This window comes from Carcharhinus amblyrhynchos, chromosome 19 (assembly GCF_965287045.1).
Source record: "Carcharhinus amblyrhynchos chromosome 19, sCarAmb.v2.hapA, whole genome shotgun sequence".
Classification (NCBI taxonomy): Eukaryota; Metazoa; Chordata; class Chondrichthyes; order Carcharhiniformes; family Carcharhinidae; genus Carcharhinus; species Carcharhinus amblyrhynchos.
Genome location: NC_137342.1, coordinates 32,425,650 through 32,444,108, shown reverse-complemented (window position 1 = coordinate 32,444,108; position 18,459 = coordinate 32,425,650). Strand labels below are relative to the sequence as shown.

General features: G+C 43.5%; 3 protein-coding genes across 4 annotated transcripts in view; 1 reads left to right on the top strand and 2 right to left on the bottom strand.

Moving 5' to 3' along the window:
* Positions 1–9,414, bottom strand: part of ccdc136b (coiled-coil domain containing 136b) — a 117,169-nt gene extending 107,755 nt beyond the window's left edge. For both annotated transcript variants that reach the window (XM_080207519.1, XM_080207523.1), the window contains exon 1: positions 9,352–9,414. The gene's annotated coding sequence lies outside the window, so the exon portion shown is untranslated. The remainder of the gene's footprint in view (positions 1–9,351) is intronic.
* Positions 9,364–15,017, top strand: sco2 (synthesis of cytochrome C oxidase 2). Its single transcript, XM_080207524.1, has 2 exons — positions 9,364–9,526; positions 9,671–15,017. The coding sequence occupies exons 1-2, from the start codon at positions 9,462–9,464 to the stop codon at positions 10,905–10,907; spliced, it is 1,302 nt and encodes a 433-aa protein (XP_080063650.1). The 5' UTR covers positions 9,364–9,461; the 3' UTR covers positions 10,908–15,017.
* A 1,577-nt stretch (positions 15,018–16,594) lies between these two features.
* The window catches only part of ncaph2 (non-SMC condensin II complex, subunit H2), a 36,218-nt gene continuing 34,353 nt past the window's right edge, over positions 16,595–18,459 (bottom strand). The window contains exon 21 of the mRNA XM_080207888.1: positions 16,595–17,301. Coding sequence (XP_080064014.1) covers positions 17,161–17,301 — 141 coding nt within the window. The 3' untranslated portion in view covers positions 16,595–17,160. The remainder of the gene's footprint in view (positions 17,302–18,459) is intronic.

The window sequence follows — 18,459 nt, the reverse complement described above, 5'->3', positions numbered from 1 at the left end:
ATTAGTGCTTGGCTATTAGAGGGCAATATCAGAAAGCACTCCTTCACACAACTGATAATAGAGAACTAGACCTCTTTCCTAAACACTGTGGACGTTGGTGGTCAAATGGAGCTTTCAAGGCCAAGACAGATTTTGTTAAAATTAAGAAGACTTGTATTTTTAGAGCACGTTTACGACCTCAGAACATCTCAAGACAATTTACAGCCATCTAAATGCTTTTAAACTGTAGTCAGTGTAATGTCAATTTGCTCACAGCAAGTTTCCATAAACAGTACTGCGACAAATGACAAACTGTTTCAGTGATGTTGGCAGAGAAATGGATATTGGTTCAGGGTGAACTTCCCTGTTCTTCTTCAAAATAGTGTACAGGATCTTTTTTGACTGTTACCACCACAGCTCCTGTGTTTCTTCACCATATTTACCGTTTTACAGGTTCACACTGGTGTGATTCATTGGGATGGCCATCTTGAGTTTGGCCATTGTATCAGACCTGCTACAAAACATGATTTCATAACCTTGACACTGCTAGATTGAAATTCATTCAGTTTCAGGGAAAAAAAACTTCAGAACCATTTTTATGCAGAAATGAAGTTGATAATTTAAAGCAGCAATCCACTGAACAGAAGATCTTGGAGACACTTGGGCAGTAACTTGCACTGAATGCCTCCACAGTTTTCAAGTTGCAGCATCAGCAATGCCTTTCATAGAACCAATGGCACGGAGACAGGCCCTTCAGCCCAAACTGGTCCATGCTGACCAAAATGTCCATCTAAGCTAACTCCATTTGCCTGCATTTGGCCCATATCCCTCTAAACCTTTCCTATCCATGTATCTGTCCAAATGTCTTTTAAGTGTTGTCAATATCCCTGCCTCAACCACTTCTTCCGGCAGCCCTTTCCACATATGTACCGCCCGCTATGTAAAAAATGTTGCTCCTCAGGTTCCCATTAATTCTTTCCCCTCTTAACTTAAGCCTACGCCCTCTAGTTCTTGATTCCCCAACCCTGGGAGAAAGACTGAGTGCATTCACTCTATCTGTGCCTCCCATGATCTTACGCACCTCTAAAAGATCACCCCTCAGTCTCCTACGCTTCAAAACAAAAATGTCTTGGCCTGTCCAATCTCTTCCTATAACTCAGTCTCTTGGGTCTGGCAACATCCTTGTGAATCTCTTTTGTACTCTCTCCAGTTTAATAACATCTTTCCGAGAGCAGGGCAACCAAAACTGAACACAATACTCCAGGTGCAGCCTCACCAACATCCTGTACAACTGCAACTTAACTTCCCAACTTTTTTATTCAATACCCTGACAGATGAAGGCTAGCATACCAAAAGCCTTTTTCACTGCACTTTCTACATGTGACTCCACCTTTTGAGAACTGTGCACCTGAATTCCAAAGTCCCTCTGTTCCACGATACTCCTTAAGGTCCTACCATTCACCGTGAAATTCTTACCTTGATTTGACTTTCCAAAATGCAACACCTCACACTTATTTATATTGAACTCTATTTGCCATTTCTCAGCCCACTTCCCCAGCGATCAAGATCCTGCTGCAATTTTTGATAGCCTTCCTCACTGTCTACAATTCCACCTATTTTAGTGTCATCTGCAAACTTACAGATCATGCCTTGTATATTCTCATCCAAATCGTTGATACAGATAACAAACAGCAATGGACCTAGCACTAACCCCTGAGGCACAGCACTAATCACAGACCCCCCCAGTCCAACAAGCATCATTACCCTCTGCTTCCTACCATCAAGCCAATTATATATCCAATTTGCCAGCTGTCCCTGGATTCCAGGTGATCTAACCTTCCAGAGCAGCCTACCATATGGAACTTTATCAAAGGCCTTATTGAAGTCCATACAAACTACATCGACTACCCTGCTCTCATCGACCTTCCTGATCATTTCACCAAAAAACTCAATTTTGTAAGGCTTGATCTCCCATGTCTTTCCAAATGCCTGCATATCTTATCTTATCCCTTAAAATCCTCTAGCCATAAGGGCAGCACGGTGGCACAGTGGTTAACACAGCTGCCTCAAAGCGCCAGGGACCTGGGTTCAATTCCCAGCTTGGATCCCTGTCTGTGGGGAATTTGCACATTCTCCCTGTGTTTGCATGGGTTTCACTGGGTGCTCCAATTTCTTCCCACAGTCCAAAGATGTGTGGGTTAGGTGGATTGGCAGAGCTAAATTGCCCCTTAGTGTCAGGGGGACTAGCTAGGGTAAAGGCTTATGGCCATGGGGATAGGGTCTGAGTGGGATTGTGGTCAGTGCAGAATCGATGGGCTGAACAGCCTCCTTCCGCACTGTAGAATGCTATAACTTACCCACCACAGATGCAAGCCTTATCTGATATAATTCCCAGGTTTTTCTTTGCAGCCTCCTTAAATAAGGGCACAACATTTGCCACCCTTCACTCTTCTGGTACCTCACCCATTTTTCAATGGGTTGTTCAGATCAAGTAGGTCTCATGATAACAACTTCTTTGAGTGCGCATCACTTATAACTAAGAACATGCAACCTTCAAAATGACCAGCAAGATCTACATGCAATTGTTACCATGGCATTTTAGACCACTCCCAAGGATGTAAAAGAGACAACGGTGATCTATTTCTTATTTGTGTACAGGATTGATAATGTCCCACTTTTTCTTCAATCTGCGCTTCCAGGTCCGGTCACCAAAACTAACCACATGCTAATTCCTTCATCCTGACAATACCGGGCTTTCACTCATGTAGCTGTTCAAAAACTGTTTCACGCAAACTAGGAGAAATGATCATTCCGATTCCCCACAACAGACATCCACCTTCAACAGACAACTCAAGCTATCCTGAACATATGGTTTCAAATCAGGATGCATACAATGCATTCCAGTTATTGTTCCTTTCAATGCCATATCTATCACCTTCCCCATCGTGGGATCATTTCTGGTCTCTGAATTTGAGAAGCTGTCACAAGCAAATGACTTCCTAATGAAAAATAAAGAATATGAGCAAAACTAGTTGGTGGCATCCGTTCAAAAGGCATAGGTAAGTGTGATAATGCATTAGCATTAGCATGGCACTCAAACTGACAATATTTTACGTTGTAGGAGTGTGCAAGTCAGTGACATCTTTGCAATCGGCTACCAGCTAAGGATGGTATGACTTTATATGGCCCAAAGATAGTAGTTAAGGGTTGATGATTAGTCAATAGTGTGAAATGCTGATCGTACAAATAATGATGAAACCTTTGTACACCAAAAATGATACTCAATACTCCTTTTTCTAGTTTAGTTAGATTCAGCACTAGTCAGAGAATACAAAGCAAAAGCTATTTGTTGTTCTTCTCCTGAAGTCATTACGTGTAAAACTACTGCCCCTAGGCTATAAGGTGAAGGGTCACAAGCAACCAGTAATGATAGCTTCAGATTAAATTGAACCATTACTTTGGATTTCTACAAAGCATCTTTGATATCCTTGCATACTTTCTCACATACTGTTGTACAGTCCCATGAATGTTTCACACATAATAAATCACGCAATGGGCTCAATAACATAGCTAAGTTAGCAACAAATTTGCCATAATTATTTACTAATCCAAGAAAGAACCTCAGTTGTGTCACTTAGTCAGACATGGTGCTTCTAAAATAGTGTGCATCTTTTTAGGTGCTTTATGTAGGCCTTTACTATCAATAACATGACCCAAACACTGGACTGATGTCTGGAAAGAACAATTACATTTTTCTTTCTTGATACACAAAACATGTGCTTGAAGATGCTCCAATACTGCTTCTAATTTATTCAAGTGCTCTTGTTTACTTGAACCTGTAATTATTATATCATCCAGGTAACACTGTATACTGGAAAGACCACTTAAAATCTGATCCATCGATTTCTGGAATAAGGCTGGTGCGGACATTATTCCAAAAGGCAATATTTTATAATGAGAAAGACCTTTATGAGTAACAATGGTAAGCAATGGTTGAGATTCAGCAGTTACATTATTCTGTAACCATGTTTGAGAAAGATCAATCGTGCTGAATTTTTGCCAACTGATAACACAACAAACAATTCTTAAACTAAAGGATGCAGAAATTGATCGGCACAAAACAGCTGATTTATGGTTGTTTTAAAATCACCATAAATACGAACTGAACCATCTGGTTTCATGACAGGTAGGATTGGGGTCACTCATTGTAATCGACTCTAATACACCAGTGTTAACAAGTCATACTAATTCTTCTTTGATCTTAGGGCGAATTGCACATGGCACTGCTTTTCTTTTGAGACATTTTGGTTGACTATTAGACTTTTAACTTTCACTTGAACTCCCTTCATTGTGTCCAATTTCTCTCTGAATACACTCCTGTATTTATCCAGAGGGTACTGCAGGTCTGTTTTAACATCAACCAATCTATTGACAGCTTTCCAGTTAAGCTTCTTCTTCTTCAACCACGTTCTGCCAAATATAGCTAGAAAATTACGTCGGACCACATCGGGAGGCAACTTCACTGTTTGTCCACTTAACACTATCTTGATCATGATGTAACCTTTTAATGGCACAATCTCTTCCATATATGTCCTTAAAATCACATCAGCTAGATTTAAAGAAAGATGCTTCAGCTTTTGTTGGTACATGGTCTCAGGAATTAAAGATATAGCAGCACCAGTATCAACCTCTATTCTAAGATGTTGTCCGCTTCAGAATCACCCAGAATCTGTCACCCACCCTGTATGGAAAAGATGTTCATTTGGAGTCCTTTGTCATGTTTCTGGACATTCGCTTCTTTACAGTCGTAATTCTTTTCTTCCATGTTGTAAATTATTTTTGTAGGATGCAACTTGTCCTTCTTGAATGTACCATAATCATCTTCTGAAGGGAAACTGTTCTCGTTCAACAAGCTTTTGAAATGTGCCCCATTTTGCCACAATTCTTGCATTGGCTAACCTTACTCCTGCATTCACTTGCTCAATGATCCCTTTTGGCACATCTGTGAATGCTTGTTGCCGTTTTGACATTATGTGGGCCGTTTCCAACTTGTGGATCTTCATTCCTACCAGTTCCATTGACACTGATTTTGACTGCAGCCTTTAAAGTCAAAGTATGCTTAATAAACAATCTTCTCTGGATTGCCTTGTTTTGGAGACCACAAACTAGATGATCTTAAACAATATATTCTGATGACTCACCAAACTTATAATGTATGCTAGCGTTTTTAAGGTTCACACAAACTGAGCGATGCTGTCACCTTCAACTTGATTCCTTTGGTGGAATCTGAACCATTCTGCAATGATCTGTGGCTTTGCAGAGTAATGCTCTTCAAGGAGCTTTGTCAAACCATCCTAAGTTTTGGTTTCTGGCTTCACTGGATAAACCAAGTTGCAGAACAAATTGAAGATTTTATTTTCTACTGTACAGAGAATCACTGGTGTGAGCAACTCATCATTAATTTTTATCACTTGTACAAAGTATTGAAAACACTTAGCAGAGGAACGCCATGATTCATTTTCTTAATTGAAAGGACTCATGGATCCTAATTGACCCATTATTTCCCTTGCAGACACTAGTGACTTGTGATTGCTCAGTTTTTTTTACTATCTTCCCAGTACCCTGGGGACCATTGACTTGATTTTTTTTTTCTCAAACAACCTCAGTTGTACAGCAAAACATTCCTTCTTTTCAAATATTTCAGTTACTGCCTGAAATTTCATCCTTCTTTTATCAGAATGAAACTCTCTTTTAAAACCACTCACTGAAGTTTTTTGTTCTGATCTTCCTTCTGGCACTTCAATCTTTAATCTTGCTGTTGCTTCTCCTCAGCCTTCTCATATTCAAAATGTGAGGGGACCCACAATATTTTTCTCTTCTATTTAGAATTTTTTTCGATATTTTTGACAAAACAAAGTCCTTATTTGTCACCAATTTTCATTTTGTAATGTCCTATGTTAAGAGTTGTGGATTTTAATGAAAAGATGTGGTTTGCACACATAGATTCAAATTAAGAACATAAGAAATAGGAGCAAGAGTATGCCATCTAGCCCTTCGAGCCTGCCCCACCATTCAATAAGATCATGGCTGATCTGAAGTGGATCAGTTCCACTTTCCCGCTTTCTCCCCATAACCCTTAATTCCCTTGTCTATCAAAAACCTATCTAACCGTCACTTAAATATATTTAGCGAGGTAGCTTCCATCACTTCAACAGGCAGAGAATTCCAGAGATTCACCACCCTTTGACTGAAGAAGTTCCTCCTTAACTCTGATCTAAGTTGCCCCCCACTTATCTTGAGGCTGCGCCCTCTAGTCCTACTATCCTTTCTAAGCGGGAAGAATCTCTCTACTTCTACCCTATCCATCCCCTTCATTATCTTACACGTCTCTATAAGATCCCCCCTCATCCTTCTAAACTCCAACGAGTACAGGCCTAGTCTACTTAGTCTCTCCTCATAGGCTAACCCCCTCATCTCCGGTATCAGCCTAGTGAACCTCCTCTGCACTCCCTCCAAGGCCAATATATCCTTGCACAAGTGCGGCAACCAAAACTGCACACAGTACTCCAGCTGCAGCCTCACCAGTAACCTGTATGGTTGCAGCAAGACCTCCCTACTTTTATATTCTGTCCCCCTCGCTATAAAGGCCAACATTCCATTCGCCTTCTTGATCACCTGCTGCACCTGCAGACTGGGTTTTTGCGACTCGTGCACAAGGACCCCCAGGTCCCTCTGCACCGTAGCGTGCTGCAGCTTTTCATCTTTTAAATAATAATCCCTCCTACTATTATTTCTGCCAAAGTGGATAACCTCACACTTGCTAACATTATACTCTGTCTGCCAGGTCCTCGCCCACTCACTCAGCCTATCCAGATTCCTCTGCAGACTTTCCACACCCTCCACGCAATTTGTTTTTCCACTCATCTTCGTGTCATCAGCAAATTTCGTCACCCTACACTCAGCCCCCTCCTCCAGATCATCTATATAAATGGTAAATAGTTGAGGCCCCAGCACCGATCCCTGCGGCACTCCACTAGTCACCAACCACCAACCAGAGTAGCACCCATTGATACCAACTCTCTGCTTCCTATTAGACAGCCAATCCTCTATCCACGCTAACACCTTACCCCCAACTCAGTGCACCCTAACCTTCTGTAGCAACCTTTTATGAGGCACCTTATCAAACGCCTTTGGAAATCTAAGAACACCACATCCACCGGTTCCCCTCTGTCTACCGCACTAGTCACATCCTCATAGAAATCCAATAAATTCGAAGAATTCTTATTTGAAGAAATGCTACTAACCTCTCTCATGCCCCCATTCCTTTTCTAATTGGGAGATCCTCAACATTTTCCTGCACCTGTACCCTCTCCTTTACTTTAGATTTTGTAATTTCTCCCACCCCTGCACCCTCCCCCCACCAATTAGTTTAAAGCCCTATCTACAGTCCTAGTCATACAATTTGCCAGGACTCTGGTTTCGGCATGGTTCAGACGAAGACCATCCCATCTGAACAGGTCCCATCTGCCCCAATACTGGTGCCAATGCCCCATAAATTCAAACCCATTCCTCCCACACCAATCCCTGAGCCACCCATTCATCTCCTTAATCCTATTTACCCTGCGCCCATCTGCATGTGGTTCAGGTAGTAATCCAGAGATAACTACCTTGTCGGTTCTGCTTTTTAATTTGATTCCCAGCTTTATTGAAGGAACTGTTGCCTGCACAGAGGATAAACTTAAACTAAAAGCAGGAACCTCTGAAACACACCAATGATGTCACCATCAAATCATATGAAGTAAGTCATATCGTCATTGGCCCAGATGACCACTGGCTGCTCTCCCCTTTGAGGGGGAGAGCTAACTGGCGCTGATTTATCCAAAGGATCACCACACCTCAGGCAAGGTTTATGAATAATCTTAGCCAGTATGAGAATTTAACCCAAGCTGTTGCTGTTACTCTGCATCACAAACCAGCCATCCAGTCAACTGAGCTAAGTGACCCCATCAAATCATGTGACCTGATCTTAAAGCCATCTTTTAACTATTTAAATATATAATGTATCTCTCTAATAGTTTGGGGATTTTATCTCTCTTGAGGTTCGGGGGTTATTCTGTTTCGGGGTTGGGGTCTTTTTTCTCAGGTTTGGGAGTTTCTTTCTCTTGGGGATTTGGGTTTTTTCTTGGGTTTGAGGATTTTCTCTCTCTCAGGGTTTGGGGCCTTCTCTCTGGGATTTTTTTCTCAACGTTTCGGTGTTTCTTTCTCTTGAGTTTTGGAGGTTTCTTTCTCTTGGGGTTGGGAGTTTATTTCTCTCAAGGTTTGGCGGTTTATTTCTCTCAGGGATTGGAGGTTATTTCTCTCAGGGTTTGTGAGTTATTTTTCTCTCAGGGTTTGGGGTTACTTTTCTCTCCTGGTTTATTTCTCTCAGGTTTGTGGATTATTTTTCTCAGAATTTGGAGGGCTATTTTTCTCAGGGTTTAGGGGTTACTCTTCTCTCAGGGTTTGGGTGTTATTTTTGAGAGAAAAATAACACCCAATTCTCATGCAGTTTGGGGTATTTTTCTCTCAGGATTTGGGGGTTATTTTTCTCTTAGGGTTTCGGGCGTATATTTCTCTCAATGTTTGGGGGTTATTTTTCTGAGGGTTTCAGAGGTATTTTTCTCTCAGGATTTGGGGGTTATTTTTCCTTGGGGTTTGAGGGTTATTCTTCTCCCAGGGTTTGGTGATTTCTTCCTCTCAGGGATTGGGGGTTATTTTTCTCTCAGGGTTTGGTGGTTTCTTTCTCTCAGAGTTTTTAAGTTATTTTTCTCTCAGTTTGGGGATTATTTTTCTCTCAGAGTTTTGGGGGTATTTTTCTCTCAGGGTTTGGGGGTATTTCTCAGGGTTTGGCGGTTATTCCTCTCAGTGTTTGGGAGTTATTTTTCTCTCAGGGTTTGGGGGTTATATTCCTCTCAGGCTTTGGGAATTATTTTTCTCTCAGGGTTGGGAATTATTTTTCTCTCACTGTTTGGGATTATATTTCTCTCAGGCTTTGGGGGTTATATTTCTCTCAGGCTTTGAGGATTATTTCTCTCAGGGTTTGTGGGGATTTATTTTTCTCTCAGGATTTGGGGGTTATTTTTCTCCCAGAATTTGGGGGTTATTTTTCTCCCAGAGTTTGAAGGTTATTTCTCTCAGGATTGGGGGATTATTTCTCTGAGGGTTTGAGGGGATTTATTTTTCTCTCAAGGTTTGGGGAATTTATTTTTCTCCCGTGGCTTTGTGGTTATTTCTCTCAGGATTTGGGGATATTTCTCTCAGCGTTTTGGGGGATTTATTTTTATCTCGGGGTTTAGGGGGTTTATTTTTATCTCTCTGGTTTCCCGCTCTTACCCATTCCCCGAATCCGGGCGTTTTTCTTCTTCGCGCATGCCCACCCGCACGGCCTGCTGGGAGTTGTAGTTCACCGGGGAGAGGCGGCCGTTACTCAAAATACCGGGAATATGGCGATGGCCCGTGGGCACTGGCCGGTGGCGATGATTGGATCGAGAGCCGTCGTTGGATGGAGGTACACAGCGGAGCGGGCCAGCGAAAGTGTGCGGGGCTGAAGGCCGCGCAGCCTGTGTTTCCCGGGGTGTGTGCGTCGGAGTCGGTCTCGGTTGAGTGAGGTTTGCCGCGGGATCTTTGTGATTTGATCTCTTTCCCTCCGCAGGTTTGCCGGGATGTTTGTGAGTTTGAGAGGCTACACTTCACGCTGGCAGCTGCTGGTCAGCGGCAGCCTCCTGAAAGCAGTGAGCTGCTGGAGTGGAGATGTGGGCAGTCATGGCGGAGCGGCCCTGCGACGTGCCAGTTGTCTCAACAAAGGTCACCCTAAAGCAAAAACTCACAGGACTAGGAAATGGGAGAGATGGCGTTTACAATCCCCATCTGTAATCACTGTTTGCAGCCAAAAGACGTTGGACTACATGGGCATTAACCGATTATACTCTACCAATGGAGAAGGATTGCTCACTGAGAGCTTAACTATCCCGGCAGCTCCGATCACAGCAGCTCATCCAGACTATCCATTAGAAAGTATGCAATTTATCCCACGGTTAACTATTTGCAAAGCACCAAGTCAGCATACAATAAAGAAGCTACAGTTCCAAGCTCAGGGAAGGCAACTGATGACCCGCAGTTTACTCAACATTTACCCTCTGGCTCCCAAAACTGTGTATATTAGTGCAGGCAGTTCAACACTTCTGACCCACAGACCATTCTCACTGTCCAACTCAAATAGAAGCTCAGAGAGGCCAGTAGTGAGCCCTCAGATCAGACTACGGACTAAGTTCGTGGTGATATGTCTCTTTGGGACGACAATAATGGGATTGTGGTTCTATGTCCACTTGGAAAAGGAGCAGCAGCAAAAGATGAAACGCCAGGAGCAGCTAAAGAAGTTAACACTTGGTCAAGGCGACTTCAAATTGCTGGATCACACTGGAAGATCCAGAACCAAGAAGGACTTCTTTGGCCAGTGGGTGCTGCTGTACTTTGGGTTCACTCACTGCCCTGACATCTGTCCGGATGAGCTGGACAAGATAACTAGTGTCGTGCAGATCTTAGACAAGGAGAGAGCATTGCCTCCAGTTCAACCCATCTTCGTCACAGTGGATCCAGAGAGAGATGGGGTAGAGGAGATGGCACGATACATCAAGGATTTCCACTCTCGCATGGTGGGACTGACAGGGACCGCCGAACAGATTAAAGAGATGGGGAAGGCATTCCGGGTATATTATAGTGCCGGTCCCAAGGATGAAGACAATGATTACATTGTGGACCACACCGTCATTATCTATCTTCTAAACCCAGATGGGCTTTTTACTGATTACTATAATAGGAATAAAAGTGATCAGGAAATTGCTGAGAGTATCCGCAGCCATATGAAAACCTACGTTAATCTCTTCAGTTGATGACAGATAAGGTTCTAGGAGAATATATGTGCCAGCGTCAGTTATAGGAATGGAAATTTTAAGAACAATGTAAAAAGATTTGCATTTACATTGGGACGATCTGAGGTCATGCAAGTTACAAAGTGCTTTACAACTGAAGTACTTTTCAATTGTTGTAAAAGAAGAATTGCAGCAGCCAATTTTCTTGCTTTAAACTCCACAAAATAATAATGTGATGATGTTTTTTGTGATGCTGATTGAGAAATAAAAATTGATCAGGACACCAGAGATAAATCTCTGGCTCTTCTATTAAATAGCTCACCAAAGAGGCAGCTCAGGCTGAGGTTGGTTTTATGTCTAATTCAAAAAATGGCACCTCCACCAATGCAGTGCTCCCTCAGTATCGCATTAAAGTATCAGCCTTGAGTTTTGTGCTCAAGTCCTGAAGTGGACTTGAATCTACAATCCGGCAAGACTGCTGCCAATTAAGCTGCAACTGACATTGGCAGAAACCACTCAAATAAAGCCAAAATACGGCAGATGCTGGAAATCTGAAATAAAAACAGAAAATGCTGAATCAACTCTGCAAGTCTGGCAGCATCTGTGGAGAGAGAAACAGAGTTTATGTTTCAAGTCATATACATATGGACTCAAAATGTGAACTCTGTTTCTCGCTCCACAGATGCTGCCAGACCTGCTGAGTTTCACAGAATCCCTACAGTGTAGAAGGAGGCCATTCAGCCCATCAAGTCTGCATTGTGTCTCTGACAATCAATTTATCCAGGCCCTATTCCCATAACCCCACAGATTTACCCTGTTAATTCCCCCCAACCTACACCTCTGGGACACTAAGGGGCAATTTAGCATGGCCAATCAACCTAACCTACACATCTTTGGATTGTGAGAGAAAACTGGAATATCTCGTGGAAAACCAAGTTGACACAAGGAGAACATGCAAATTCCTGCTAATGCCAGGAATGTGTCAGAGTTCCCACCATGTTAGATTTACCCAGAAGGGCCTCAAGACAAAGGACAATGCATATCCCTTGAGAGAAATTGAAGAATGTTGTAATTGCTAATTTATTCATAGTAAATATAGGTCCTGAGGTTGAGACTAGAACCAGGGAACACAGTTTAAGAACAATAGGTCTCCCTTTTAAGACTGAAGTGAGAATTTATTTTCTCTGAAAGTCGTTAGTATGTGGAATTCTATTCCCCAGAGAGCAATGAAGGCTGGATCATACAATTTATTCAAGGCAGAGTTAAGACCAATTTTTGATAGTCAAGGGTATTAAGGTTATGGGGGGACAGAAGGAAATTGAAGTAGAGATCACAGCCAGATCAGTCATGATCTTATTGAATGGTAGAGCAGGCTCTAAGAGACTAATGGCCTACTCCTACAAATGCCACTACATTTCTGTATTTTTACCTACCTGCACATCACTGTTTAAAAAAGGAGGTAGACAAAAGGCAGGTGACTATAGGTCGGTTAGCTTAACTTCTGTAGTAGGGAAAATGTTTGAATCTATCACCAAGGAAGAAATAGCAAGACGTCTGGTTATAAATTGTCCCATTGGTAAGATGCTGCATGGGTTCATAAAGGGTAGGTCATGTTTGACTAATTTGGTGGAATTCTTTGAGAACATTACATGTGCAGTGGACAGTGGGGAACCTGTGGATGTGGCGTATCTGGATTTCCAGAAGGCATTTGATAAGGTGCCGCATCAAAGACTGCTACATAAGATAAAGGTGCACAGTGTTACAGGTAATGTATTAGCATGGATAGAGGATTGGTTAACTAACAGAAAGCAAAGAGTGGGGGTAAATGGATGTTTTTCTGGTTGGCGATTAGTAACTAGTGGTGTGTCTTAGGGATCAGTGTTGGGACCACAATTGTTTACAATTTACATAGATGATTTGGAATTGGGGACCAAGTGTATGTCAAAATTTGCAGATGACTCTGAGTTGGGTGGAAGAGCAAAATGTGCAGAGGACGCTGAAAGTCTGCAAAGGGATATAGGTAATCTAAGTGAGTGGGCGCGGGTCTGGCAGATGGAGTAAATGTTAATAAATGTGAGGTCATCCATTTTAGTAGGAATAACAGCAAAATGGACTATTATTGAAATGGGAAAAAATGGCAGCATGCTGCTGTGCAGAGGGACCTGGGTGTCCTTGTGCAGGAATCTCAAGGAGTTGGTTTGCAGGTGCAGCAGGTAATTAAGAAGGCAAATTGTATTTTGTCCTTTATTGCTGGAGGAGTTTAAAAACAGCGAGATTATGTTGCAGCTGTGTAAGGTACTGGTGAGACCACACCTGGAGTACTGTGTAGTTCTGGTCTCCTTACTTGGGAAAGGATTTACTGGCACTGGAGAGGGTGCGGGGGAGATTCACTAGGCTGATTCTGGAGTTGAGAGGGTTGGCTTATGAGGAGAGATTGAGTAGATTGGAGCTATACTCATTGGAATTCACAAGAATGAGGGGAGATCTATAGAAATACTCAAGATTATGAAGGGAATAGATAAGATAGAAGCAGGGAAGTTGCTTCCACTGGCAGGTAAAACTAGAACTAGGAGGTTAACCTCAAAACAAAAGGAAGCAGATTTAGGACTGAGTTAAGGAGAAACTTTTTCACCCAAAGGTTTGTGAATCTGTGGAATTCCTTGCCCAGTGAAGCAGTTGAGGCTACCTCATTAAATCTTTTTAAGGCAAGGGTAGATAAATTTTTGAACAGTAAGGAAATTAAGGGTTATGGTGAGCGGACGGGTAAGTGGAGTTGAGTCCACAAAAAGATCAGCAATGATCTTATTGAATGGTGGAGCAGGTTCGAGGGGCCAGATGGTCTACTCCTGCTCCTAGTTTTTATGTTCTTAACAGCTTTTCACAGCTATAAATTCTAAATGAAACCAAATTATCAAAAGAAATTTCATAAAATCAGACATGATAGGCAGGCACATCCAGACTCTCACTTTATTGGAGTTGTCAACACCAATCTTCCGCCCCTCCCCTTGTCTAGTTAGATTTAATTTGAGGCAGTCCACTTTAGGAAGGATCTCAAGATGTTGGGGAGAGTGTGGAGGTGATTTATCAGAATGGTATAGGGATGAGTGACTTCAGTTATGTGGAGAGACTTGAGGAGACGATTGTTCTTCTTAGAACAGACAATAATACAGCAAAGAACCAAACAAAAATAGAAAGTACAGAGATGATTTAAAAAGTAAATGAAGGACAAAGAAATATGAGAAAAGATTAATTTATATAAAAGGGAATATATAAGTATTTATAAGCATATATGAAACTTGGAAATGTCCTAAACCTATTAGGATATTAACTGATTTCAGGAGGACATAGGCTAGTAAAATTGGGCAGATGGAATTTAGAGCAGAGAAGTGTGACATGGTCTGCAGGAAGAATGAGGAGAGGCAACCTGAACTAAATTGTTCAATTTTAAAAGGGTTGTAGGTACATAGACCTGGTACATGTCTTTTTTTTAACAAATTAATTTACAGAATATGGGCATCACTGGCTCGGCCAGCATTTATTGCCCATCTCCAATTGTCCTTGGAGGCGGTGGTGACCCGCCTTCTTCAAGTGTTGCAGTTCACCTGTCATTGCTACACGGAAGGAATTCCAGAATTTTGACCAGCAGTAGTTATTGACAGTAGCACAGCTGACAGGTTGGAACTATGCCTGTGTTTAGATGCTGGAGTGTAGCCTGGCCAACACAAGGGGAAAACATGGTCTCAGTTAGACAATTCAGCTGAAAAAAATCAAGGCGGCTGGACCTGAGAACAGACTTGAGAGAAATCTGGAAGTGTGCCTTTTGCTTCAAGATTCTATCTGTGAAACCCCTGTAGAGCTACTGTCAGCTGAGGATCAGACTAGTTCTTCGAAGGAGTGAAGCTAAAATCCCTTGGTGAGAAAGACAAAGCTTTAAGGATTCTTTTGTGGATGTTATTACTAATTCCGTGTGGGTTGCTGGGAAATTTTGTGAAACATGGCTTGGTTGTGTGCCATTTAATCTGCAGCTTGTGGTGTGTCCGTTAATTCATGTTTACCTCAAATCCTAAATATTATTATAGTATTGGCTATCTGCTTTCTTAACTCATATAAACTTTGTTTTAAAACTGTGTAATTTTGTGGCTTTATTCTCTTGATAAGATTTCAAATGTAATCTACTTCGCAATTAAAGCAAAATTTGGCACGGAGGGGATCTCATTCAGGATTGTAGCAATTTTGTGTAGTATTCATTAGTAACGTAAATCAGTAACACCACTCCATTTTAATAAATTGCATTTTATTTGAGCAGTAAACTGCAGCTTCGCTACGCAGCATAAAAGGAAGGTGCTACCTCGGATGCATCTCCAGAATGGAGAGGGCAAAAGGTTCACTTACACTGCATTGGATCAGAAGGGAAAATCTGGCTCTTTTAACATATTTTGATCTGCAGCTCAGTTTTCTGCCTTTGGCCCATCCGTAAGGTTCTAATTCCCAGATGTTATTTCAATAACCAGGAACCTTGTAGCTTCTCCTACAGAGGCTCAATTTGAAACTGATTCACTCTGTACATAAAATTTCAACCCTAATGGCTTATTTTCTGAGATCTTCCAATCCCAAATTGATTTTTAATAGTTTCAAATACACTGTGCAAGTGAGTTCCAAGCTTACTGCAATATTTATACAAAATTTAGTTTTGTACATTTTTAAAAATCCTGCACTTTTATACAATTATGATTTTCTGAATCTGATGGCACACAGTTATTCCAGAACACGGAGCACAATTCATGGCAATCTAAATGAACCCCAACCCATAGCACATTCCTGGCTCTTCACTTCCCCATTCAGGAGAGTGGAGCCAAGGAGGAGGTGGTTCTGAAAGAAAATTGGAATTCATTTTTTTTTTGAAACACAAAATTGAAGATTTCTTGAAGAAGATGGACCTAGGGGAGGGGGAGGGGGGGGAGGGGGGGAGGGGGAGGGGGAGGGGGAGGGGAGGGGGGAGGGGGGGGGAGGGGGGAGGGGAGGGAGGGGGAGGGAGGGGGAGGGGGAGGGAGGGGGGAAGGGGGAAGGGGGGGGAGGGGGGAGGGGGAGGGGAGGGAAGGGGGAGGGAGGGGGGGGGGGGAGGGGAGGGAGGGGAGGGAGGGAGAAGGGGGAGGGGGGGGAGAGGGGGGAGGGAGGGAGGGGGAGGGGGAGGGGGGGGGAGGGGAGGGGGGGGGGGAAGGGGGAGGGGGGGAGAAGGGGAGGGGGGAGGGGGAGGGGGAAGGGGAGGGGAGGGGAAGGGGAGGGGGAGGGGAGGAGGGGGAGGGGGGAGGGGGAGGGGGGGAAGGGAGGGGAGGGGGGAAGGGGGTGGGAGGGGAGGGGGAGGGGGAGGGGGAAGGGGGGGGGGGGGAGGGGAGGGAGGGGGGAGGGGGAGGGGGGGGGGGGGGGGGAAGGAGGAGGGGAGGGGGGGGGAGAGGGAGGGAGGGAGGGGGGGGTGGAGAGAGGGAGGGAGGGGGGGGGAGGGAGGGAGGGGGGGTGGTGGGGGGGGGAGAGGAGGGAGGGTGGGAGAGAGGGGGAGGAGGGAGTGGGGGAGGAGGGGAGTGGGGAGGAGGGGAGGCGGGGGGGGGGAGGGGGGGAGGGGGGGGGGGGAGGGAGGCGGGGGGGGGGAGAGGGGAGGCGGGGGGGGGAGGGGAGGCGGGGGGGGGGAGAGGGGAGGCGGGGGGGGGGGGGGGGAAAGAGAGTGTAATATTCCACAGGAACCCCACCCCTCAAAAAAAATACAAAACAGCAAGCCCTACACTTTACAAAGTTATATCCATTCACCAGATCAGATGTGGTACTTGTTTTTAAAGATTTCCCACATCTCAAATATGGTAAATTTCTCATTAAGCAGAGAAAACAACAGCTTGCCTCATTGGGAACGTTTTTAGCTCTATCATGAGATCGTGAGTTTGTACAACAACATTATACAGGGTACAGCCCAGTGAACTGTACTCCATGCTGCGTGGTGAGGCACGTTATATAATAAAGACAGTCGAGAGAGCTGCACAGAACACAGCAGAATATACAAACATTAGTAGAGAAAAATCACAATCCAGGAATTATTTTGTGGGAGAGAAGGGCAAGGCTTGGGGACAGGAGCAGGCGGTTTCCAGCAAAACACATTGCTCAATGCCACTTGCTGTCATACAAGTAGAGATATGGGCACAGCTGTCTCCAAGTATGGCCACGAGTTTATGGATGCAAGGTTGAACTTGCAATGCCAGGACTATGAAGGTCGAGTGAAGGTTTGTGAATCTTATCTATTGGAGATTGATGGAGCCATGTATGTCTGGAATCGATCGTGAGCTCTCAGTTTACTCAACAGGGTGAGTTCCATTGTGTCAACCGATTCGTACAGCCCATCTTTCTGCCAAATGTCCACCGTGTAGTCATTGGCCTGTGGAGAAATAAGAAAGATCTCAGCAGGTGAAAAACAACAAATAATCTCAGCCCTGAAGCTAAACCTGCCATTATATAATGTGAAACATACATTCAGAGTCAGCGCTGACATAGTTCTGGCCAGATGAGTTGATAACTGGAGAAACTGCACTCGGTAGGGCAGCAATGAAATCACTGTCCACTGTACAGGTGTACACCTGAGGCTCCAAAAGCATTAGTTATCACAGGTAGGCTCATCCCTCCACAAGGACTCAGCAAGTCAATGACTTTCAGCAGTGGAGGGAAAGCAAGCAAATCAAAAGTGACTGAAGCAAAAGAAAACCTTCCTTGGGAACAGGGCGTACCACAAGGGCCTACCTGCAATCCCACTGCAGCATTGGGATAATTGGAAGGCAAACTCCTTATACATCTTTAAAGAGCGGAGTAGAGTCATAGAGGTTTACAGCATGGAAGCAGGCCCTTCGGCCCAACTTGTCCATATTGCCCTTTTTTTTTAAAAGCCCTAAACTAATCCCAATTGTCTGTATTTGGCCCATATTCCTCTATATCTATTGTACCCATGTAATAATCTGAATACTTTTTAAAAGATAAAATTGTACTTGCCTCTACTACTATCACTGGCAGCTTGTTCCAGACACTCATCACCCTCTGTGTGAAAAAACTGTCCCTCTGGACAGTTTTTGTATCTCTTCCTCCTAACTCAAACCAATGCCCTCTAGTTTTAGACTCCCCTACCTTTGAGAAAAGATAATGAACTATCTACCTTGTCTATGCCCCTCATTATTTTTATAGACAAAATCCGAAACAATTCAAGCTTCAAAATTCTCACTCTTCAACAATGCAGCACTCTCTCAGTGCAACCCCTCCCACAGTGTAGCAGCCCTTCAGCATGTTTGATTATATGTTCAAAAGTCTTCAGTGTGGGGCTTGAACTCTCAACATTCTGATTCAATGTGTTACCATGAGCTAAGCTGACACTCCAATAGTCTCCTCAAGGGAGTCAACAAAATAACACATCTTGTAATGGAGTGATAACTATTACAACCATTCATTGGCAATACTCACCTAAAAAGTCACTCAGAAAATTCTCCATTTCTAATCATTGTCAAGTCACAACATGTTTAAGAACATAAGAAATAGGAGCAGGAGTAGGCCA